This window comes from Stigmatopora argus, chromosome 22, assembly GCF_051989625.1.
Source record: "Stigmatopora argus isolate UIUO_Sarg chromosome 22, RoL_Sarg_1.0, whole genome shotgun sequence".
In the NCBI taxonomy this organism is placed as follows: Eukaryota; Metazoa; Chordata; class Actinopteri; order Syngnathiformes; family Syngnathidae; genus Stigmatopora; species Stigmatopora argus.
In genome coordinates this window covers 7214901-7240894 of record NC_135408.1, presented here as the reverse complement: position 1 = coordinate 7240894, position 25994 = coordinate 7214901, and the positions used below count along the sequence as shown (strand labels likewise).

The 25994-nt window shown below is 41.1% G+C and overlaps 2 protein-coding genes across 3 annotated transcripts in view; one reads left to right on the top strand and one right to left on the bottom strand.

Moving 5' to 3' along the window:
- Window positions 1–4140: 4140 nt before the first annotated feature.
- The window catches only part of LOC144068531 (rho GTPase-activating protein 26-like), an 85491-nt gene continuing 63637 nt past the window's right edge, over window positions 4141–25994 (top strand). The window contains exon 1 of the mRNA XM_077593124.1: window positions 4141–4423. The gene's annotated coding sequence lies outside the window, so the exon portion shown is untranslated. The remainder of the gene's footprint in view (window positions 4424–25994) is intronic.
- spry4 (sprouty homolog 4 (Drosophila)) lies at window positions 19724–25517 on the bottom strand. Of its 2 annotated transcripts, none has more exons than XM_077593005.1 (2): window positions 25142–25517; window positions 19724–23431 (listed from the first exon to the last, which is right to left on the bottom strand). In XM_077593005.1, exon 2 carries the CDS (start codon window positions 23378–23380, stop codon window positions 22280–22282), a length of 1101 nt encoding a protein of 366 aa, XP_077449131.1. In that variant the 5' UTR covers window positions 23381–23431; window positions 25142–25517; the 3' UTR covers window positions 19724–22279. The 2 variants fall into 2 exon arrangements, with proteins under 2 accessions (XP_077449131.1, XP_077449132.1); XM_077593006.1 differs by lacking the exon at window positions 25142–25517 and adding an exon at window positions 24479–24543.

Here is a 25994-nt window from a genome sequence, read left to right as displayed (position 1 = left end):
ACCTAAATATTGTATACATATTAATAAATGACAATCTTCACTGAACGTTGTACCCACAAAAGCACATGCAAAATATTTAGCACTTAAAAATGTCACATGCAAACATCATTTATTGTGTAATTGTTATATATCATATATTGTATTAGATTGGAGCTTTCCCAAAATAAGGATAAGGCGAGACTCATCAAAATCATAAATTGGTCCTTTTTGTGTGTCACATTGAAAAGTGAGTCATCTTCCTTTGAATGTGAGTGAATGTTTAAAATGAGCATGAATGTTATGCACACGTGTGCTACCTGCTTTTTGTGTGTAAAGCTGTGGTGAGTCATAATCCACGATGGCAGGTGTGCTATGCCCCCTCTCATCTGTTCCCATTTTATATATTTATATATATACACATATATTATTTTTATTTTTATATATATATATATATATATATATATATATATATATATATATATATATATATATATATATATATATATATATTATATCTATATATTAATATATATATTTATATGGACCATCTCCTCCAGCGCCTCCTTGTGACTCACGACTGACTCCCCCACCATCATCAATGACATCACTAACACCCCCACTTGTAACCCTCCACCCTCACGACCACCACTTTGTTGTGGTGATTCACACTGTACGTTGAGCTTTTTAGCACTTGTTCTCATACTGAGCTTGAATGTCGCTCTGTTCATTCATTAAAAAAATACCCATTCATTCATGCATATTTTTATTACATGCTTAAAAATGTAGGTTTTGATCTGTATGAAAATTATATAGTATATAGTATATAGTATAATATACAGCAACTGAAGGGCACCACAAAAAAGTCTGTGTTTAGTTTAGTGTTGTAAATAAATCTGTCTTTGCAAATTCAATAAGTTAAAATCTTTTAACTTACTCAAAACATGAGTATTTACAGTAAGACTTCTCAATTTAAATGACTTGGGCATCTATCAATGGCAGGTAATGCGTTAATCACATGCAAGGTACATAGAAATATAAAACTACCTATATTGATCAATATATACTAATAACTAACCTAAACTTGTTATCATCCATTTCTCCCATTGTCTACTTAGGAGACTGCATCGTTGTTGCCACGGTAACCCAGAATTACCATCATTTGTCCCTGTATTATGATCTCATATTGCATCAATGGCACCTCAACCCTGCTGTGAGATATTTCTTTTTAATGGAATGCACCGATTCTAATCAAGATTCATTAATTGAATAATGTAATGGTTGCTGCATTTAAAAAAAAAAAAAATCAAGTTGGACCACGTTTGTCCACCTTTAATATTCGGAGTAATCCGATGAGTGTATTATATTATTATACAAACTGCACCATTGAGAGTTTTGCCTGTTTTTATTTTGTTTCCTGGCATGCTGTAACCATGGCAACTATAAAACCTTGAACCACATCACGGTTAAAAGCAAAGCCATTGCACATATTCATGAATGAGAAGCTACACAGCTTTTGCTTGTTTACTATGTGCGTATATATACATATACTTTTTTGTAATGAAGCTTTTTTTCTGAATGGAAGTTGAGAGAAAGTATGAATGAATGCGCGGGAGGAGGCGGCGGCAGCGGTGGAGACGTCACATGACGCTTCTGCAGTGCATCAAGGGAACTGGCCCGTCTGTGACTCATCCAATCAGGATGGGGAGGGGAGTGTGATGGAGGGAAGAGGAGGAGGTTGTGGTCTCCTTTTTTCTTGCCCACCCTCATCCTCTTCAGTGATGTAATACAGGTGACCTCTTCCTCATAGGACGTCATCTTTTCAAGGCCCTTGAGTTCTTCCATCCATTTTCTACAGATGATTCTCATCTGGGTCCCGGAGTTGGAGTCGAGATCATTTAATTTGGGCACAGAGAAGGCGTTGGACTAGTGTAAACAACCATTCATGTTCGCACCTATTTAATGTACTCTTTTATTATGATATCATGTGATCACCCTCAAGTTGTCCGATTGTGAATCTGATATGCGTTACAGGTTCTTGGATCAATGAGCATCAAACCATGAACTGCATTTTGGAGCATGTTTTTATAAAGCAAAATAGCGCTATATTCTAAATGTTTCCCTACATGGGAAGAAGAAACTTTTGATGTTCGACAGCCGTAATGGCTTGCTTTATCCTATCTTCAGCCGATGCACTAATGCATACTTTGGTTTTATGACATGTCACCTAGCTAAAAATCACAAGCACAAGATCTAATCATCATTCAACCTCTTAACTTATTGAACACTCAAATTGCACATAGGTACGAGTGTGAGCGTGAATGGTTGTCCATCTCCTTGTGCCTTGCAATTGGCTGGCCACCAATTCAGGGTGTACCCTGCCTCGTCAGCTAGGATAGGCTCCAGCACACCCCACGACGCTTGTGAGGATAAGCGGTTCAGAAAATGAATGAATGAATACATGTTATATTGTGGACCTACGTATATTTCATACATGTATGCGATGGTGTGTGTGTGTGTGTGCACTCTCATTGCCAATCATCAGACCCCAGTTGTCTCTGCCTCCACCTTGTATGAGTCAGAGCTGCAGTACAGTGAGGGAGGGGCTGAGGTTGTGTATCATACTGTGGCACACATACACACACACTTGCGAGTGACGAAAGACTTCCGTTCCACAGTTACATTATGTGAAAAAATAAAGACTGTGGAAAAAGGAAAAACAATTAAAATGTTGTGTGTCATGTGTCATAGATATATGGCTTTAACACCCCAAATTTTATACACGCATGCTGTCACATCCGGCCACCCCACAACCGTGGCCTATAATTGGGTGCCTTGGAAGCAAACTGTCTTGAGATGAGCTAACCAGAGAGAGGAAGACAGAGATGAAGATGCAGCTACTCAGGGAGGAAGTACGTAGTAATAAAAAAGACGCATATACACAGAGGCACACATTTGATTGAGTGTTTCAGTGACTGACAATGTGGGTGGCCTTGGCAGGCACTGAACGCCACAGCAGACCGCCAAATTAGGAAAAAGTATTCCATCATGCATGCATGTTCTAAACACCAGTATGGTTCTTTTCATGAATGAGTAAGAATTTTTTTTTGTGAATGGAGCTGCAGTTGAATGGGCGCTCGTCTAGAAGCAAAAAGTAGGCGTGAGACTGCGCCGCAAATGAATGAGCTAGGATGGACGTAACGCGGCTACGTGGGATGGGGGTGAGGGTGGGCGAAGGAGGGGCTTGAGGATGACTCATTCTCGCTCTCCATTGTCACTCCTGACGCTGCTGCAGTCGATGCTGGTGGGGGTCTTCAGCCCATCTTGCTCCTTGGATTTTTCATGAGGTACTCACTTCATGATGCAGTGAGAACCAATAGATACAATGATGGAGGTTGGCTACCCCAACATTTAATATTATACAGTATTCCCAAATCCCCTAAGGTTAGAATAAATACATATATGTATATTCAACTGGGCTAATTGCGTCATGCACACACTTTGGATTGAATTTGGAATATTACATTACATATATATAGAATGTAATATTCCGAATTATGAGTGGTTAGCACGTCGGCCTCACAGCTCTGGTGTCCCGCGACCTTTGCCAGGATGAAGCGGTTCAGAAAAAGAATGAATGAATATTAACAACCAATGCATCATTGCGTGGCTTATAAATACATATTTCACAACTTTTCAAATTTCTACATTTAAGGCACATGCATACATATACATATGATATTTATTATTATTATTCATTATAAATATTACAAATAATTAATAAATAATTGTAAATAAAATATCATTAATATTAATATGACATTTCCCGAATACGGGATGAATAAAGTCATCCAATCCAATATACATATATCAATCACCCTTGACACATAAGGTCTTTAACCACATTATAAGGCGAGTGAGTATTTAAAAAAAAAAAAAACTAAATATGAGTAAATATTCCTATATTTAGCTTGTTAATAATGATCTTATTTATACATATAAATAAATATATACTTTAAAACAATGTTAATAAAAACGTGGTGGAGCTTTTTTTCCTGTTTTTTCTTCTGTTGTGTCATAGTCCTTGCAATCTCCCTTTGATTATATTCACCTGTAGTGTCCTCAGCAGATCCCTCCCTTTGTGTCACTTTCCTGTTCCTCATTGTTTGGTCAACATTTGTCCATTTAAAACTCTTGTTATTGTTTTACACGTCAGATCATTTGTTTATATCGAATCAGTTCATCGTCAGATCTACTCGTAAATGTGGTTTTGCTTTATGAGGTGTTATTTTGTTTATTTTCCCTGAGATCAGTATAAAGGTTTGTTTTTGGTAAACAATTTTAAGTTTCTTAAAGAATACTTCCTTGTGTCCACCTGCTCTCCTTGTCCACCTCCTCACTTGAATCCATCCTCTGCTCCACCCTGCACGCCATTGACATGTTGAAGGTAAGTTCTCATCTTTTAAGCCTGTTGAATGTTTCAAGTTTGAACTATTTCCCTCCTTTGTTTAATAACTGTGTCTGTGAGTAAAAAGCTGTAGTGCTAGGAAAGAAAGCATGGTATAAATGTGTAGAAATTTGCGGTGTTTAGTTACTATTTGGAGACCGGAAACCCCCCTAGCAGTCCTAGTGTAGTCGGCAATTCTGGGAGTAGGGAAAAGCGATTGTTTAAGAACCACGGGATCCGCTCAAGTGAGAGGGACATGCATTTTGATGACGGAAACGGCCGTGGAAAGTGCCTGACGGTGGCGGTGATGGGGTTTGCTTGCTCACGCGTGAAAGCGCCGTTCATTATTATTCCATGGCTTCCTGGTCTAAGTAATGCCTGCACTGGGGCCCTCGCGTGCACTTTCACGCTGGGTTGGAAGAGGCACGGGAAGGAGGGATAAAGGCCTCACAAAGGTGGTCAGCAGTTACTGCTGATCAGTACAGTACAGATGACAAAACATTACAGGAAATAGACTTTCCTTATGACCAACGTTTATGGTACTGTAAAAGTCAACTTTTCAAAGGGATGCATTATGGAAGATTTACTTTTTATAAGCTTGTATAGGTACATGCTTGATGGGTGGGGGGTAGGTAGAGTCAACTATGTAAATAAGCTACCAAGTAATTATTTCTGCAAACTACAGTTTGTCTTAAAATATGCGCATGCCCTAATTGAACTCTTCTGTGAACAGTTTTGGACTTGCAGCCTAAATGTCTCCTCTGGCCCCAATGCGCACTATAAACTCTTATTTCTGACTTGTATTTAAACTATTTAGATTGTAATTTCCTTTGCTAACAGCCGTCAAGAGTTCAATTGTGAAGTTTATTTGTGCCACGTGTCTCGGTCTCTATTTACACTGGTGCTGCATATCCAAAGGCAAAACATCTTACATGTGTTAGGTACGTTAGTGGATTTGTTATGGTTTGAATCTGCTTTTCTTTCTCAGAAGAAGGACGCCCCTTTTGGGGATATATGACTTCAAATGCAATCAAGATGGTTACAAAATTTGAAATTATACTCTGACCAGAATTGTAAAGGGATAAGATCATGTTGTTGGCTCAAATGAGTTTTAAACTGTTTAATGATTAATTAATTATTGGACGTATGTCATTTATGAAATAGATAGAAGAAGAAAAAGAAGCACATGTAGCACAAATGATAGAAAAAGAAGTTGGTTTTTATTTTTGTTTACTTTAACACAAATCATTGTGTGCTAAAACTGACCAGTTGTTTAAAAAGTTGGACAATAGTCAAGTTTGCAATCCATATTTGTTACATTTGGATGTTTGCATATTGTACAAAGCTTCAAATCCACAATTTTTTTGGAATCGTCCGACTATGATTAAATTGAATTGCATGAGTGAGTCAAATGTTTATGGACAAATCGAGGTTTTATGTGTTTTTATAGTTGCGTGGCAGGCACATTTTTTTGAACCTGCCAAAAAGCCAATTACTTTTCCAGTTTTGCAAACTATTTATATAGCTCTATTATGTCAGGTAGTCTGCGTACAGATAGCGACCGACAAACAATTTTTAATTGCTGTGGGCCAACATACTGGCAGATGTGACAGGAACAGCAAGTCATTGTGAAGCGTTGACCAGAGGAAGCGTAGACGAGAGGTAATGAAGGTGTAATTTGCTAACCATCTGCGAGGTGCTTCGCTGCCCCCGGGGGCTTCCTCCTCTCCGGAACTCCTCCTCCTCCTCCGCAGGGGCACAGGTGTTGGTGAGAGGATGAGGAGGAAGTGTAGGAGGTAGGGAGCGGTGTAAAACAATCGGAAGGGAAAGAAAGACGCTTCAGCAAATCGCAGGTAATCTACGGTCACAGCTGACATCATGTCGGAGAAGTTTTTTTTGTAAATAGTCGGAACTTGAACAAACTTTCACCAATATTAGCACATGTAAGCAAAGGCAGGCTTTTTCATCCTCTTTTTCATTGCTCTGACGGCCATCATTTGTTTTTTGTTTTTTTTGTATTCCGACTCATCACATGATAATAGCAGCAAGTCTCGACTACTGTTTTCCATTGAGTGATAAGCCCTCTACTCTTTGACGCCATTGGTTTCCATAACAGTTACATAAAATATTTTCAACTATTTCACTAGTGTGTGCAATCTGTCTTGATTGTTTGTTTTTGAATACTCTTTCACCAGATTCTGTCTTTTAATTAATGAGTAAGGAAACATGATTATGTTAAAGAGCTTTGTGCATTTTGTCTAAACTAATATTTTTATGTTGCATTGATGAGGGCGGCAATCTTGAAATTGTCTTCTGCATTGGCTGCCTTTTGATTATTTTCTAATGTGTCATGTTTAGCTATGCTTGGAATATCTGACGCGTCCCATTAAAAACAAATCCAATGTGATCAAATTTATCCAGAGCAATGTCCCTGTCTGTATCCTCCTTGGGACAAGACCTGTGACCTCCATGTCACCCTGTAAACTCCCCACGTCTCCTTGAACATGCAAGGCCAGTGGAAGTGACTTGCCCCCCCCCTCTTCCTGCGTCTGCTTTGAAGCGCTCCAGTCAGCCATGTTGTGCCAACTGCTTCTCTCTGATGGTCACATAATGGCTCTAAGACTCCTGGCCTTACTTCATAATGACCTACTGCTTTTGCTCTTGTCCTGTCTTGACCTGGGCGGCTCTTTGGGCATAAATATCTACACAAATAATTGCCAAGAGCAATATGGACAGGCAGCAAGGTGGAATAAAATAACATGTAGATCATTATTCAAATATTGTGAATGTTTTTTCATCTATAGATTAAGTATCCATGACGTCAACCATCTGGTGGTATTTCTTGCTTAGCCTTTTGACGAACCGATTACATTTTAGCTCCTTAGTTGCTGGCTTGTTGGCTGTGGAATGCAGCAGGTGATTTGGAATCTAAATAGGCTTTGCTGGTGAGGGTGTGCATGGATCTGGTACGCATTTTTGTTCACATGTTTAAAGCCCGGGCAGCATTCTTTTTTTCTTCCCTGCACAGTCCTTGAGATTTTGCTTATTTTGCATTCCTTACTGGCCATGTTTATTTGCAAATCTCCATGTGTGAGATTGAACTGATTGAAAAATGAACCTAATGTCAGTAAATGAATGAATGCTATTGTTTGAGTTGGATGTTGCAATTTTTATTTCCTCATTAAATGCTGCAAAGTTTCCTCCATCTTTGTGTTGTGGAATTGGCCACCTTGTAGCTTAACCACGACTGATACATTGATAATATACGATATATCGTTCATTTTGGATTCAGTTTTAGGCTTACTTTTGAAATGGCTTACAGTATGGACGTACGACTCGGAGCGAGTTTCCCAGCTCATATGTTGAGCAATGTTTTCATGCACCAGTTGGACATAGATCCACGGGATCATTAGGTAAACAAAAAGGGCAGCGGAAGCAAGGGAACACGCTATCAGCAGGTTATCAGGAGGGATGTTGACTCTTGTCTCTTATCACTTTCATGAGTGGAGTTCATGTAAGCTTTGTGTGTGTGTGTGTGTGTGTGTGTTGCAGAGTTTGCCACACACTCTTTCACCTCATGATTATCGTGGGAGTATTTGTGTGGTCTCAACAGTATCTGTATTTTTTTTCAGAAAGTACTGTAACTGTATATATTTCTGAATGGGCGTGTTTGTGAGCTCTGCTAAGGCCGAGCATCTGCTGAGAATGATAAACCGCCGCGGGAATGTTAGGCCACATTTTCCTCTTTGTTTCAGTCACGCGGCCAAACTTTTCCCCCCCTCTAAAGTGTTATTTTAGGCACCCACATTTATCATGTAATCATATAAGGATGTAATTTAATTGTATTAGGCTTGTTAAGAAAGATTGAGAATATTCTAAAAACATTTCATTGTTGTTTTTAATAGTTGAATGAGCAAAATGAAGCAAAGACCTATGGAAAAAATGTGTTAATATCGCAATAAAAAACTGTCCACAAAGGGAATCTCAATATCAGAATAATTGTTTATAAAATCAAAATATGTTGTGGTGAATAAATCAAAACAGCTGTAATATTTAAAAAAACTTGCATGTTTAAAAAAAGATATTCCAGTAAAAGTCATTTTTGCCAAGCCAATTTTTTTTTATGTACCGCTTTCACAACAGTCACAGCTGCACAAAGTGCTTATAACATAATCAATTTGTGCATCCATGTTCTGTTGCTTGCAAAATGTACCACCAAAGCAGCAAGTGAAATTCATGCTCAATTGGAATACAGTCAGATGACTTGTCATATAACAGATCACATTGCGATAAAATTTCACAGTTGTTATTTATATATTTTTAGGTGATTGTTAATTACGATGGGTAGCGTGCTTGTTTGTTTTGTAACATGTCCTATCCGGATCTGGGCTGTTCATTGGAGGATATTCTTTCTGTCCAATTTCCGTCATAGGAACTGTGTTAACTTTTCCCAGGACGGTTGCTTATCAGTATGCCCCACTGGAACCAAACTGCGGTAAACTATTCTATCAACAAGATAGGTTCATCCATCATGAACTCTAATGATGTTTAATGTGTAGAGTTCATCCGTTGACCTTACCTGGAGTTACAAATACTTTTTTTTAACTGACCTCTTTCAATTCTCCACTCTCTTCTTTCCTCTTCCTGCATTCACCCTCTACGTTAAATGAGAACCAGACGTTCAGCAGACCTAATCAAGATGTCCTGAGCTTGAATGAGCCTTATTATGGGATGGGTAAACAGAGAGTTCCGATGTTGCCGGGGGGAATAAAATCCCAGAACAAACCAGGGTTGATTGAGAGAAAAGATTACTGACTTTGCACAATGAAGGTTTTAGTTCACACAGGATGAATGGACTTCTTTTTGGGTTGAGATAATTTTCAAACAGCATTTTAATCATTTAAGTCAGTGATTATGGTAAAATACCACCAATATAATGCGAAAGAGTCATAATCTGTTAGCTGGATGCTAAAACTACGTACTAAAAGGCCTTAGAAGGGCTAGCAATAGTTGGCTGCCAATGAATGATCAGGTTTTAGTGTTGTTGACGGCTATAGACGTCCAATCCATTTTAACTTGGAGGGTTGGGATGCGATCATTTAATTGCTGACGATGTCAGCCAAAGGCGGAGCGACACATGTAGACAGACAATGTAACCATGCACTTTGCAAATAACTATTATGTATTACTGTGGCTTATTGAAGAGTGGTTGTTTATGTTTACGCTCCCAAAAGGAGCAGATAGAAACACTGATCCTGAAAACTATGACGCCAACTGGAGCCACTGAGTCTACAACAGTTTCATAATAACTCCTCATGCTTTTCATACCCCTTTTTACCTATTAATATTACATGTATGAAAATTCTTGGCAAACTGGAAAGAATGGTGTTACAGTAGAAATGCCTTCTGCTGACACGCAATGTCACTTGCTTTATGCGTCAGTGCTTGTCATTTACATACAATAGCTCATTTCAACAATTTCCTCTCCAAATGTTGAAGCTGTTTTATGCATGTGTTCTTCTCTTTTGCTTTTGCTTTCCCGCTACACTCCTGTTTTTCATTTGGAGTCCTGCACCAACGGAGAGGAAGGAGGTGGGATGCAAAGTGCGCAACGCTCTCAGTATTTATAGGTTGGCGTTCTGACCAAAATGATTGGTGTCCCGCGGAATAACTTCCTCTGGTCTCACCGCTAAATAACAGGAAGTCTTCAATTGTATGCATTTATTAATCCAAACACATGCTTGTCAAAATAAGCTCCCGCGTACACCCAATTTGCATGTGTAGAGCCTTTAGATGAATCTTTTAAGAGACACAGAATAAATAAGAAGAACCTGTCTATACCTATTCCTTATAAAAAGTCTTTGTTGGCTATGTGTGTGGGAAAAAGCAATAAAATATTCCTTAAACGCAGTTTTTGAGGAGATTCGTTTCCACATGCAATGAGCTTTGCCGTCATCCTGTGACCAGTACATGCACAATGTTTGCTGGACGTTGACCACGTTGGTGGACATTTTTGTTAACCTGCAATCGTGGATGCTGTCTCGCAGACTGACCTTAGCAAGTATTTCAATGGGAGGTTGGGGGAGTACGGTAGGTCAAAGGCCAGATCGTGTTAATAGGTGACGTGGGAGGTCTTTTCTGCTTGGTTGACCACCACTGCCACGTGCACGTATACACACAAGGCCAGGTAGGTCTTAGTAGACCAAGTAAACCAAAAATGGAGAAAATGAACTACTATTCTGTCTGATAATAGTAGAATGGAAAGAAATCGTTGGATCTGTTGATGTTTAAACTGACAAAGGTTAGGTTTGTCCAAACCATAATGTCGTCAACTCATGCTTAATTATAATAATTGCTGCAGGTGGATGATAAATATTTGCCAAACTGCTGCTTGTCACGAAGTGTGTTCAAATGAGTTCGATGTCTCTCATTTGCCACGGAAAAATAGTTGAGAATTGCTCTTGGATGATTCCGACTTTGAAGGGCAGAACACAGCGCGTGTATATGCCTCTTTCCTTACTTTAGATGTGGTTTCAATGTCACGGTGGCACACATATTCAGAATGAACACCGTTAAACCACCGTGCCTGCCACCCACTAGGTGAGACCGCAGTCAGTTATACTTAGCGCAAGGTCGGGTCCGTACCTCCGCTGTATTAGAACCAGTCCTAGAAATGCATGGACCCTAAAATGCCTCTGCATATTTTGCTAGGGATCTAGTTTCCCCATACAGGTGAGTGCATATTCTGTGTGTGTATATGTGTGTGTGTGTAAGGATTTGCCTAGGGTTGCGTAATCACCATGTGCCTGGAGCCGGCAGCTCGTTAACCTGCCTTCCTTCCTGCTGTCACCTCAAACTAAATAAACATGCAGGCTATCTGCACTGCGTGCACACGTGCGTGCACACATGCCTAAATACCGTACTCACATTCCCATTTGGACATATTTCCTCTCTACATGTCTCGCCTTCTTTGCTCAAAACAAAGGTTGACTGACAGCTTTTTTTCCCCCTCGGACATGCACAGATCGGATGTACAGGAAAGCCAATGAAGATACCCAAAGTCAAATAGGATGCAAAAAGCTTATGCTAGCATTTTGTACCCAAAATGTCCTCTTCATGAAAGTTGGATCTCAAGAGTTGTGCCAAGACTAGAACACAAAAACGAGCGCCGAAGTTGAAATTTTGTTTACGCTTTGGGGAGGATGTTACACTTGGGTTGGGATGCAACATATCATTGAGGAATTCCACCTCCCTGTCGGTGGAAAACAATTTTGGTGGGGCTCTTCAGATTTTGCCACAGACTCCGTTCTGTGTATTACCTCGTAAATCTGTTCAATTGGATGTGATGTTTTGATGCAAAACTTGATGTGTTTGGATGCTTTTTGGGAATAAAAAAACCCTCTGTAAATATTGCCAACAAAGTGCAGCATTTGACTTCATTCCTCTTCATTTGGAATGAAGTTTTCATTGAGAATGGAAGTTGTCTACATTTAAGCAGAATGTTTGTATATGTTCAAAATGGACACCATGTATAATCTCTGCGTTAACTACATTTTAGATGTTGAGCAAATTTAAAATAATTACACTGAAAAAAGGTCAAATACATCAAGACACATTGAATACAAAACAAAAAATAATTGAATATGACATCATTTAATGATAAAAAGACACAGAAACAGAATTAAACTTGTCAAAGCGGATGAGTTCTTCCCAAATGATTCCAACTCACGGCACAGAATGTAAACACGCAACAGTAGTATTTCACTTTCTTTGTCTTGTAGCTTTTTAACTGTGCCTAACACCCAATGTTGTAACCTAACCCTTCCAATCCTGAACACATAAAACCACATGTAACAAAGCCACATGAAGCGCTTTTTACTTTGATAAAAATAACTAACACAACCCCCCATTTTTTTATGCATTCTTTCTTAACTTTGCAGCCAGGACTTCCACATTCATCATGTGTGCTCAGCTGGCTCACTTTTAAATAACTTTTTCTCCTAAGCTTTAAAAAGTCAAGTAGGGGGAGTAGGAGCGGAGGCATTAATAAACAAAGAAATAAATAACATTTATTGCCAGCCAGACATGACAGTTGGTTTATGGGCCGCCTGTAAACTGGAAGAGCCAGCTTTAGAATTTACATAATTACTTCCTGGTGTAAATTACTCAAACGACCCCCACTTCCCCGCGACCACCTCGTATGCCCCAAACTCTACTTACACCCTTACTAGGTTACATGATTATCATCACTGCAGAATTAGCAGACACTTTTTTGTAGCAAACTGTTTAACGCAAAATCGCTGATAATTTCATAACATGATTTATTATGATTATTGTTGTTATTTATTTTATGGTGATCCCTAATATAAAAAAAACATTCAAATTTGTTGTCTACGTCTACTCTTAAAATGATCGTCTGCACGTTTATATTACATTTCCACGGCTAACTTGAACTATCATTTAGTCAAGAATCATTTTCCCAAATACCATGTTTCCCTTAATTACTTTTCTCGTAGCCTCGCTGCGGTTTGGACGCCGTCGGTTGACATCCGCTTTGGTTTGTGGATGCTGATTTGGCCCGGAACGCTGCTAGTTTCGGCAACCATTTCCTCCTTCGTTCCCTACTCTTTGGCATAGCTGTGATGTGTGGTTTTGTCTGTGAGGTCCGCCAAAGTATTGAAAAATTTGATCGAAAAAGGACGGAGTAAGAAATAATGAATGTTGTTGTTGTTGTTGTTTACAAAATAAGTTCAGTGATATTTTCTCCTTGTAAGAGTTTGTTGAAATAGTCATTTACTCAAAATGGCAATGTGCGTATCCGGTGAATTCCATTTTATTTATGAAGACCTCCTGCAAACCAGTAATCCACTGTGCCACAACATGACTGATAAGTCCATTTTATTTCTTATTGGTCGATGAAACAGACTTGGAGGGTTGAATTTTCACTCAGTGGTCAAAATGAGGTGAAGTTTTACCAGTTAAGTTTTCAAGCTACAAAGTGGTAATTTCATGGGAATGAAGAATAATAACAAACACAACATTCATTCACTCCCCGTATTGCTTATCCCCACAAGGGTTGCGGTGGGGTGCTGGATCCTATCCCAGTCGCAATGCGCAAATAGAAGCAATAGAAAAGCTTTGATGTCATACTTGGCCATTTATTTTTATCTCATGTGATCTCCTTTTGATAGTCACAGTACTCCTCCGTGTCGTTTCCAAGGCAATGCATGTCTCATGTTTATCAGGCCTGTAAAGACACACAAGCGTCTTGTTTCTTTTTTTTTAACTTCTAATTTTATTCTCAGTTTTAATCTGATGGAGTTATCTCAAAGAAAAGATGTCACTTGGTGTTAGGTACTTTTGAGTTGAAGCCTGAAGAATGAATATGAATGTGTATTTGAGTAAAAAAAGAACAGGGCCTCTAATGTGTTCCGTTGGTCCCAATAGAGACAGGAAGTCGGGCATGTCATTGTGCTTGGAGGGACAGAGGGGTCTTTGTTTGGAGCGAGGTCGCTGAGCAGGTGCCTCACTCTAGCGCTCTCGCTCGTTCGTATCCATCTGTCTTCTCTGGTATATTACAGATTTAGCATATAAACCGATATTGAAAGGAAATACTCCCTTTCGTGTCTGATTTATTACCGGCAAATGAAGTAAGGCCAGGCTATTCCAAAAATAGCGACTAATTTTTCTAAGTTGATTTGTTGCAGAATTTAAAAGTGATGTATCTCACGGTAGACATGAATGTGGCGGTCATATTTTGTGTTTGATTTCCGTCAAATTATCATGTTTACAGTGAGGGATACTGTAACTCTTGTGTCGTGAGAAGCCTTAAGAGCGACACGTGACCTACGGGAACTGAGGTCACCTGACAGGAAGAGAAAAGGTCAGCCCGCGGGAGCCGACACTGGCGGCGGCGCTAAAAAGAAAACATTGAACCACAGTGGCACATGCCCTGGACGTGCACATGCTAAGACACGCACGCTCTGGCGTATCTGCGGGAACGTGACTTGACCTATACTCCCTGCTCGCCTATAGGCTGGCCAGTGTCGGAGACGGCGACGTTGTTGTGTGTGCGTGCAGCGGGTAGCCATGGCGATGTTCCTTGTTGCTCATGATATTGACTAAACAGATGTATGTTAACAGGAGGGGGGTTGGGCATTTCAATACTAGCCAAGAAGATGTTACCATGTGAAAATTTATCAAAGCGAAACACCAAACCCCCCCCCCCCCCTCATTGAAGGGCCACGTCAAGAAGATGCGGTCACCTCGGACCGCTCCGCCGCAATGGCACTGTTCTCAAACGTGAGTCGCTGTCAACATCCATATTGTGTTCAGGCCCCGTTGTTTATGGCACAATGAAAGAGTGTATAGGCATGTGTACATATCCGTTCACATCAAGCGTTTCCAGCCGGATGTGTAACACGGATATATTTACCTCTCTTCATACCATCTGTCTATCTTTAAAACTTGGAAAAAGTGACATGGAGAGAGCCATTAACCAATGATGCTGCCCTCTTTTTCTTTAAAAGAGCACTTGGCATTCTACCAACTTTTTCTATATGGTCTACATGATAAAATATCTTATCATTAGTCATTTGTTTTAAATATGCTTAAAAAATGATGACTATAGTCGCACAAGACAACAATGAAGAGAACTGGGCATTCTGTTATTATCATTATAGTTGTAATACCTAGTGTTTCCCATTTTTAAATGTTTTTAGGTTTGTTTTATTTTTCTTATTTTCTTTCTTCAGGCTTTTGTCTAAAGTAAAGCATTTTAGGTCAAAATGCAAACACAGAAAGGATGGAGATTCAAACATAGGACCTTTGCCCTGTGAAGTAAATGATGAAATATTTGTCCAGTATTAGATAGAAAAGAAGAACAAGGTAAATCAACAACCTGGAACAGATTGTATTCCACTTTGGATTATTTCAACGACACAAGAAACTGATCAATGCTAATGTCCTTCGTGTGAAAGGCTATTTTCACCTTGTGAAATTCCGATTTTAGGGTTCCCCATTTGTCAGGCGTAATGTTCCAGGCCTTGTTATTTTAGCACACCTGTAGCAAGTGTGAGTCAGATGCACAGAAGGGAATCCAAACAGCGTTTTGCAATAAAAGTTCTATCATTTTTGTTTGTACAGAGTTCTTCCTGTGTATCTACGGTAAGTGCACCAGGGTGCGTGTGCTTTTCTAGTGTGAAATGTCTTTCACGAAGCCGGGGGATGAATGTTTGCAATGTTATTGTATCGGCGCTGGCCCGTGTCCAGAGGAAGTGCTCGGCTTTGACAATGCGCTCGGCAGGAATGCACTGCAGGCTGCCGTCGCCAAAGTAGGCGTGGCACTGCTCAGGGGGTCGGAAGCCAACTTTGGTTTTTTTTTCAGCTTTGAGGGGAGCTGGGGGCGCAGAGAGCTTTGTGAGTCCTTGTGACCGCTTGTCTTGAATAGATGTGACGAAGAGAAAGGTGTGTGTGTGTGTGTGCGTGTAGGTTTTCCTGCGTGTTTTTTCTTCCCTCGGAGAGGACGATCTGAAAGGAATGTAACTGTTTCCTTGCACATGTCCACCCCCTTAGGCAGCCAAAGGCCTGGTTGAAAACAGACATGCAACCATGATACAAACACACACACACACACACACATACACACACATACACACACATACACACACACACACACATACACACACACAAACACACAGTGAGGTTGTGGCATGGAAGGAAGTATCAAACTACACTGGCGGAATACTTATCAAGACTTGCGCAAAAGCTGCCCATTAAGATTCCAGACTTTCTCTGCTTAACTGCTTCAATAGGAAAATAACAAGAAAGCTGCAGAATGGAAGGAAACAACAAGTTTGCATGCAAAAAAAGTTTTTGCAACTTTGACCACAATCTGAAGAGATCTAAGAGAATGTTGGCAGATAGCAAACCAAATTATTTTGTTTTATACTTATTGGAAAATTGGACCATAAGAAAATGTTGACTAAATGATTGCTGTCAGCTCTTCCAGTCAAAACAGATTTATCGTAATTAATGGCCCTATATCAAGGGTGTCAGACTCGAGTTGGTTCGCGGGCCGCTTTAACGTCAACTTGATTTCACGTGGGACGGACCATTTTAGATATAATATTTAGATTTTTTTTTTTATAAATGGATTAAAAGAACTGGATTAAAAGCCCTGAATATTCAGATTTTTATGGATCTAAAACAATGGTTATTGTAGCTTTTTACATATATTTTTAGATTTTTCAAAATGATTTTTGAAATAAAAACACAGAAAAAATTTATTAAAAAATTACAATTATAGATTTAAAAGGGGTAAAATCAGGAAATTTAATATACATCTATACTCTTCATTTTAATTTGATCCTAAAACAGAAAGTCGGCACTCATGATTTACTTTCCCGGGCCATATTTGGCCCCCAGGCTGCCACTTTAACACGTGCCCTATATGTTAGTTCTCTAAATAACGTTTTAGAAGTTACATAAGTAAGAAGGTTATTGATGTGTTTCAGTGTTGTTAGTCGTATCTACCAATGTTACTGTGTAGTCTTGACAAACAGGTCATTTTTAGGACATAGTCCATTATTTGCTATCCATTTTTTGGGTTGATCAGATTTCTTTTCACATTATACAATGTATCGGCACAAACGGACTCTTTGCGTTTAGTCCGAACTAAACAGGGCAGGTGTGAATGCACCCTTTAGAATAGACCGGATTAGTCTATCAGGGCCAATGAGTCAATATAACATATGGACGAGGGAAAGTTGAACTGTAAGTGTCATCGTGGGACATGGCATGAAGTGCTCTTTTCATGTGGCGCTTCTTCGGGGCCACTAGGATGTATTACTCGGGGCCCAGTGGTCTAACGGTGCCGTATTGTGTGAGAATGGCTTGCAAAGAGGCCACTGTGCTGGAGGCCTGCCTGCAGACTGGCAGTGCCTGGTGATAAGAGGCTGTGGCCTGGATGGCCTCTCAGAGGGGAAGTGATGCAAGACACTAGCTCTTTGTTTGGTGGCATTACTTGGTCCCGTGCCAGCGGCCTCGCTGAAAAGAAGCCGAGCGCTTGGCTTTTTCGCTGCCTGGGTGACTGACTCCATGGCGGACATGCTGACCGCCTGCCTGCATGACTTGCATGGAGGAAGCGAGCGGACCCAGGAGGGTTTTCTTGGGGGTCGCTTGACGGAGCTCATCTTTCTTTTCTTTTGTTTTTTTTTGCTGAACACCCAGAAAGTCACATTTTAAAAAGCACATTTCGAAGGCCTCTTGGATCATTATGTGAAAAGCTGATTATATATTGTTACATTTTACATGAGATCATTTTATTTCAGAGGAAACATCAGGATTTTCTCAGGTGCGGCCGCAAAGTTGAGACTGGAGTTGAAGTCATTAGCTAACCTTAGAGTTCCGATTAATTCATTTTGACTTGGAGGGGCAGCCAGTGAATGATAATGTCTGCTTTATTTTGTTGTTTCCATGTCAATTAACCTAGAGGAGCCTCATGAAAGATAATACTGAAGAGTACCAAAGTAAGCTTTGCGTGAGTTCTCCCATAATATACAACATAAAGCACCCAATAATTTAACCTTCCATTGACTGACACTTCACAAAGCCCCAGAACCGTACCTCCACTGCTCCCTGCTCTCCTCCGACTATCCCAAAAAACGTGAGTTTTTCCTGCAGCTAAAGCCGTCCTGTCACACTTGGATTCATTTTACTTTTGAATTCCACCAAGGAAAGACCGGTGGCTAGGAGAGGTCGGTGTTTTGCAGATACCGAACTAAAACTTTAGTGCATTCTACAGGTGTCCAAAAATTCCATGTAGCACTTCCTTGACATGCAGTTCACTGACAGCTGGTTTTCATATGAGGTTAAAGTGTTGAATTAGTTAAGGTTTTGTTTTGAAGTATACATTTTTCTACAAAGTGTTATTTCTTTTGAGTTGTATTTGTATTATGAAAAGTTATGAGAAGCTGAAGTCTTGTTTCAGGTACTGTAAGTGCTGCGCCATGAATGTGCTGCATGTGTAAACACTATTCAAACACATATCTCATTTCAAAGTAGGGTAGTCAGGGTCATGTTATGTTATGTTTAGGTCATATTTCTATAGCGTGGGTCACTTGGGGCCTATTCCAACTGAGATTGAGCAAGAGAGATGCATCTGGGTTTAGTCACTAGCCAATGATTCTTTCGTAAGTTGAACTTTATACAAACATATATACATTTAATAAATGAATCTTATCTGGTGGGGATGATTTGCATTTTTCTCAAGCGATGAAATATTCATTCTTAGTTGTTTCCAAATGTCTATTCCTATTGTTTCTCATTGGACTGTGGTCGCTAATAATCAGTGGCAACTTCCTGCGTTGACAAGTATGTGGGCCAGCAATGAAGAGGGTGGGGGGGACGTGACAACATACTAGGTGTGAAGGAAGTCAGAATGCAGGTGTGTATACGTTGACGGAGGCGACGGTTAAACGGGCAGAGATGTGGACTCTTGTGTGTCTGTGACTTCCTTTTTCTATGCTTGTATGCTCGCTTCTTCAGCTCCCTTCCTTTGTACCTCCCAGGTGTGCTCAGGTAAACCTCCAGGAAGTGTGTGTTTGTGGTGTGCTTTGAAGGGCTAGGTCAGTGAACATGCTGCACAGTTGAGAAGTTGTGATGCGGGCATCTCGGTTTTTACAAGTCTTGCGGAGAAAAGAATGTGACACATCCAGATTGTCGTGAACAAATGTATACTGTACTTGTCACTTGAACCTGCACACGCGTATCGCATGACATCGCTTGCAGGAAATTTGACAACCATGTCCTGAGACTTATGTAATGCTCTCTATTCAGTCAAGGTTTTATTTGGCCTTGGTGGGGCCGCCTGTGTTTTTATAAAGTGCGATCCATTCACAGGAAGTGTGCGACTCAGGAAGTCCATGCGGTGATGTAGAAAAAAAAAAGAACTTGTAAAGGCTATGCCGTAAAAGTAAAAACAAAGAACAGCAGTTCAAATGATTGCCTTCTAGTCACGAATGTTCCTTTGAGAGACAAAGTTAGAATGCCTGGAGAATATCTTGAATTGATCTTATTGTTGCTATTTACTATTTGGAGGCTAACAATCATGGAAACGCTTCAAAACAATCTTCTAGAGATCCTTTGTTTTCTTTTATATCATTAATTTATTTTTTCTTTATAGCAAACTAGTTTCTTAAGTGAGCGAGTTATCCCAAGAGCACAATATTACAAATTTCACTTCTTACTGTTTGGAAGGGATGAACAATAGTAGACAAAAGAGGCGCCACAAGAGTTTGGTGTATATTTAACAATATATATTTCCATTGTCAATGTACATTCCATTTCAACATAAGCTTTCTTCACAAACAGAAAGTTGGCATCTAAATAAATACTATATAAAATAGAACTTCAAAATAAATATATCTATAAAGGGAAAACTTTTATATGAGAGCTTTTTTTCCTCCTTTCTTTTTATATCTAAAACAAAACCAAAAAAAGCAAAGATTTCTTTGCTTGCCCCCAAAACATCGCCATTGCAAAGGCGTGGTCTGTATCATTGGCCCGAAAGTGAGCAACTCCCGTGAAAAGGACGATGGCAGTGTAGCATCGGAGGGAGGAAAAATAATAATAATAATCAACACAATAATAGTATTGTCATTTTAAGGGTTTATGGAAAAGCGAGGCAGCTTTCAAAAGGCAGACTATTGGGAAAGACAGGCTAAATAGGCGGCAACCACACAACCGTGAGCTGTGCCACAAATCTATGCACGGCAGCTGTGTTTGTCAATCAAGACTGAAAAGGAGGGCGGGCAGCAGGAAATGGGTCGATCCAGACATGGGTGGATTGTGTTCCCTCTGTGCACTCCACAAATCCACAGGCGAGGGAGTTAGCTAAGTCTTCAACTGCTAATGAGCCACGCAGGGCATGAACAGCGAGAATTTTTTCAAAAAAAAAATTTTTTTTCTTATTGCAGGACACACTTTTTCAAATTCAAGTGCTTCCTATTACACAATTCTCCAACACAGCTTTTTTCCCCTATCTACCTTCAAAATAGATATCTATTATATTCTCATTGTATTTTGTACTTTGTCATAGTTAAAGTCTACCATGCAAACCTTTCAAGGACATTTAAAAGTCGTCTTTACTAAAGAACACAAAAATCCTGAAACTATTTACAGCAAATATCTCATTTACCTGCATAGCTTCTATTACTAAATATATCGTCGGTGGTTTTTCATCAATTTTGGCACCTTTTTCTAAACTGATTAATTATTATTATTATTTTTTAATATTGCCACATACATTCGATGGACAGTGTGTAATCAGTTTTTTGTGCAACAAGACAACTGTGAGCAAAGGAGTATAGCAGACTACTGGAAAAGTGGAGGAACAAGGACCAACTACTCCTTTATGCCCCCAAACACAAAAGTCCTTCAGTCTTAAAGGGCAGCATGCTTTTTTTTTTTAATTTTGGGAGAAACGTGTCATGGACACCGTGGATTCCCACCCCCCGATTGTGCATAACCACTTGGATGAACACCTCAGACAGTGATGACATGCACCCTACGCTTGCCTCGTTTGGCAACCCCCCCCCAAAAAGTCCTCATCCAAGCCACAAAAATAGACTTTAAAAGAGAACGCTATGCAGCACTGATGATGAAGACACTCGGGCCGCGCTAAAAGTAGCGCAGATACCTCAGGACAGCTGAGGGTGTTCATACTGTGCTTGCGTACGTTCTACGGGATTTGCTTTAACCTCTGAGAACAAATCGAGGTTGTGCAAGTGGCATGGTTCATTTCAACCCGTTGCTTTGCTTTAAATTGCGCAATCCTTTGGAAAACACATTACATAGCCGGTCATTTTTTTTTTACCTTTACGATTCTTAGCTACTGCTTTTATGCTCAACAATTGTGTTGTTTTTCTTCTGTGCAAACTGAGGGTAGATTTTTTTTTATTCGGGAACCCATACGATCTTTTGGTTAAAGTGCATGGGCGCACCACTTGAAGTCATGGGTTCCAACTTTTGAACTCAACTTCATAGATTTAACAATCTGGCCTAATACATTTTGCTCTGCATATACATTGGTTGTTAGTTACCTTTTTTTACTATAAATATTTTTCTGTTCAACTAAAAGTAATTCTAGGCTTAGGATTTCCAATTTACCAGGAAGTCTCGAATAAAGTACGTGTTCTAAAACTACAGAGGACTGTCCCTGAGAAGGTCTTGGTCTACGACACATTGGCAGGTACACATTAGCCACCTTGGAGTTGATACAGCTTTTACCTTCAGCCTCAGTTAGATGTTCTGACCCTGGTTTACAAAATGAAGGCTTTATCTTGCTCACTGAAATATTAGGGGAGATATTTCAATGACATACTGCTGCTATAAATGGAATACTAAGATTACCAAGCCAGCGCGCAATATTAGAACTGTCAGCGCTCAAAACACTGGGCTGTGCTTTTGGGGGCGGGGAAAGGTTATAATGATGTTGATCTCTATATTTTACTTGTATATCGTGTAAATATTTTCCCAAGATCACCTTATGGTTAGTTACAAAATTAGCCAAGGTTACAATGTGCCTCCAGTTGCAAAATAACCCAAGTGCGGTCCCAGGTTGGCGGTGTTTCACCTAACATCATCTTCTCTATCTACCAGCCAACAATTGGATCAATCAGACAGCCTTTCAAAACACAGGTCAAGAAGCTATTTAAGTACCTTTTTGTTTACATAACTCGACTTCCAGCAGATTATAATGGGATTGGTTAAGGGGTCCCTAGAGACTGAACAAGTAGTGTGGTGTTGCCCAGTAAGTTTTTAAGCAAGGGCGTGACCAGGCAGGATGTCCCGGTATCATGAGCCCTGGCGCTTCTTCTCAAGTGTTCCCGCTTTTGCTTCCACGGCTCCATTCTTACACGCCGGGACCACCCCTTGCGAGTTCTTGCAGCGGCAGCCGGGTCTGCTGACGTTGTCGTAACACTTTTGTCCCAGTTTAGCCAGGCCGGTGGCCGGCAGGTAGCAGACCAGGCAAGGCAGGACGACGGAGAGGGCGGCCATGAAGGACCAGCGCGCGCAGCAATTGGCCTGCGAGCACGAACACGGCTTGTCCGCGCAGGAGCCCTCGTCGTCCTCGTCCTCGGTGCAGTGGTAGAAGATCCCCTTGACCAGGCACATGCAGGTGGCCGCGTCCACCAGGCTCTGAGCCGAGCACAGGCACTCCTGGTTGCAGACCCAACAGGCGGGCAGGGTCCGGGGAAGGGTGCAGTCAGTGCATCGGCACTTGCCACAATGTTCGCAGAGGAGGAGGTGCTTCTTCTCGGCCGGGGACGAGGGGATAAGCGACGACCCCTGTTGGCCCAGCGCGGGCAGTTTCCCGGACTTGAGGTCTAGCGATTTAGTGGAGGAGGTGCACAAGGAGACAGAAGACAAGGGGGCGAGGACTTTGGCTTCCGAAGTAGCCGAGCATCCTGGAGCTTGACCGCTGATTGTGTTGACGAGGCTCTGGTGGAGATGCGGGTTGGGATGGTGGTCCACGGTGGGGTTCGGCGCGGCGTGATCCAGCAGTCTCTGTTCCGACGACGTGCTGCCGCTGCTGCTGATGGAGCTGGGCCGCCCGCTGAAGGAGATCCACGGGTGGGTGGTAGCGTCGTGGTGAGGCTGTTGCTGCTGGTGGTGGTTGTGATGGTTGTTGTGGTTGGCGCCCACGAGCCCGTCTTGGTTGGGACCCGCCCAGTTGAGCCGTCTGCCGGCGGCCTTCTGAGCCGACGGCTGTCGGGAGATGACGGCGGGGCTGTCGATGTAGTCGTTCTCCACGTGCGAGGTTTTGATCTGATCGATAGGGTAGACGGTCAGGGGGTGGTGCAGGTGGCCGTAGGGCACTCGGTTGTCCAGCAAAGGCTGAGCTATGATGGAGGAGGACACTCTGGGGATGTGGTGAGGAACCCGGGACTCCATGTGTAGGCTGCTGCCCGGCACGTCTTCACTCTAAAGCAGCATTTAGCACAACTGCAAAGACAGGAACATTCCGATTCGTTAAATGATTAGATTTTGATGAGCCTTTTTCTTCAGGATATAAAATGATCATATATGGATAACTGAGAAGTTTGATAAAGTCATAAATCACAGAATGATTTCAAACCCGCTCAACTGAAAATTCTCAGTACAGGGAATCCTTGCTTTAGGGCAGTTTTGTGCTAATTCCACAAAGTAATTCTGGTAAATTTGACTTCACTTCATATGTAATACTTACATTTGTCAAAACATAACGGAGTCTGCATCTCATTCAATACTTAAATCTCAGTTATCGCTGATCACACAGCTACGATATTGAACTCTGTTTCCAAAAGCTAAATCGGACTGACTTTTGACCGTCTGTAGTACAAGTAGATTTTATTAATGACTAGGTGTCGAATTAGCTTGTACCGATGTCATCCTTGCACTGCTCATCATCTGGGGGCAAAATCTGCATGTTATAAGGAGACTTCTACATCTACTGTCATATATTCAATAGAAACGTCAAGTTCTTTCTTGTCATCTCTCTGCACTTACACGGTATTTTTGTCTTTTTTTTCCACTCAATGAAGGTCGCTCTATTTCCAGTATATTTGAACTGGGAGAGACCGGCGCTAAATAATCATCTTTCCTCGCCACTGACTGCAATGGGCTTCAAATCCATTTGAAGCGGGGAGTCTCCAGCTGTCGTTGCCCGGTAGGCACTCGCAGTTGAAATGGATTGGACGTCTATCGCCGTCAGTGGCAGTGAATGAATGAACCTCCCTTCTTTTTGAACAAGCTGAGCTGCAGTTTCATTTTTTTTTTTTGAATGGACGCTGCCTGGCTGTTGCAAGCATGACTCAAAGCTCTGCAGTCATGATGATTCTCTTTCTCTCTCTTTCTCTCTCACTCCAGCAAGCTTCCATGCAACTTGACGTTTTATTCTATCCAACTATAACGCGAAATTGTGCATAGATTCCACTCAATTTCTAGTCGACGCGTGGAATTTTAACAAAAAGCGTGCGATTTTGCGCTTTGATTTTTTTCTTTTTGACTCACTCGACTAAAATGTGCCAAATCCTGTTTGGAAAAACCTGTTGTGGCACCGCTGCCATCAAATCGGGATCATTATAAACCGGAACTGTGCCCGCACGAGCTTCATGTATATACGTGTGTGCCCCCCATTGCACCCCCCTCATCCCTCCCTTCTCTTCGATATGTGAATGGACTGAGTCATAAAATCGGAGGCGGACGCTCTCTGTGTATATATACTTTTAAAAAAGCTTGTTTATATGGACATTGTGACACGTGATGTATGCAAATGTCACGGCCATCGATTAACCTTGATGGGGGGGAATATTGCACATTTAAATTCCAGAATCGCCCCATAAATGACTACATGCGAAAAGGGAAGGAACGTTTTTTTTCCTCTTTTTCATGCGGTTGGCAATTTTAAACGGGGGAAGCCACCTGTCACATTTTTAAACAGGTTTAGGCAGTTTTTTTCTATTGATTTTTAGATTGCAATGTGATTTCTAGCAAAATAACCAGCTGAATTCGGTGGTTTTCTCTTTAAAACGTCACAAGTTGCCCTCACTTTTTGCTCGGCGCTGGTTAAATATTGACTCCGGGTGCAAACACAACTCGATCACAAAAAAAAATGCCTGCGATGATTTATTCCCTTGTTTAGTTTCTTCTTATTGTTAAAGCGAGCGTACTTACGGTGCTCTCAGGGTAAAATGTCATCTTGTCGTTGCGCAACACGTCTATTATTCCCAAATCGCTTGCGTGTGCCGAGTATAATAGGTCCAGCAGCAGGATAAAGTAGTCCAATAGTGTGGAAAAATGGGGGCAAGGGTTGGAAAATGTAAAGTGGGAGAGAGGACGAGTTCTCTCGTGCTCTCCTCCGAGCCTACTGGTGCGTAAAAAGGCGACTGCGGTTGTGGACGCGCAGCTCTTGGATGTGATGTTGCAACCTCCTCGAGAGGAGAAAAAAAGAAGGAGAAGGGGAGGAGAGGAGGGGTGGGCTGAGTTTTTATGAATGGGAGGGTTAGGGGGGAAGAGGAAAAAGGAGATGGAGGAAAGGAGGGGTGCTGCGCAGATGCTTAGTCGTTTTTTTTCCTTTTTTTGTGAATGGGAGGGACTGACGCTCGGGAGGTTACATTTTTATGAATGGGGAGGATTCCGAGTCGATGTGCGCATGCGCTGCTTGAGGCTGTTTTTTTGTGAATGAGGAGGAATGGTGAATGAGAAGAGAGAGGGGAAAGGCATGTTTTTGGGAGGTTTATGTTTTTAATTTAATCACAAGGGCAATGTCGGGTCTGATTTGCATAAACACCTCCATCCCTCTGTATTAGTTTTCTGTGCATACAGAAGCAGGCGGTTGAATTTCAGCTGATTCATCGGCATGAAAATCAGACATAAGATGAGGCCTGCGTGGATAGATTGAGATGGATAAATGATAGGCTATGGATTTTAAAAAAGGCAGATTATTGGATAGATAACAGGTAAATGAATACCCTATTTGGTATTATGGAGGTTATCCAAACATGTCATGTATATTAGCTAGTTTTAG

Bases quoted from the DNA above. Each gene is read 5' to 3' on its own strand.
- spry4 (XM_077593005.1), bottom strand. From the start codon at position 23,380: ATGGAGTCCCGGGTTCCTCACCACATCCCCAGAGTGTCCTCCTCCATC.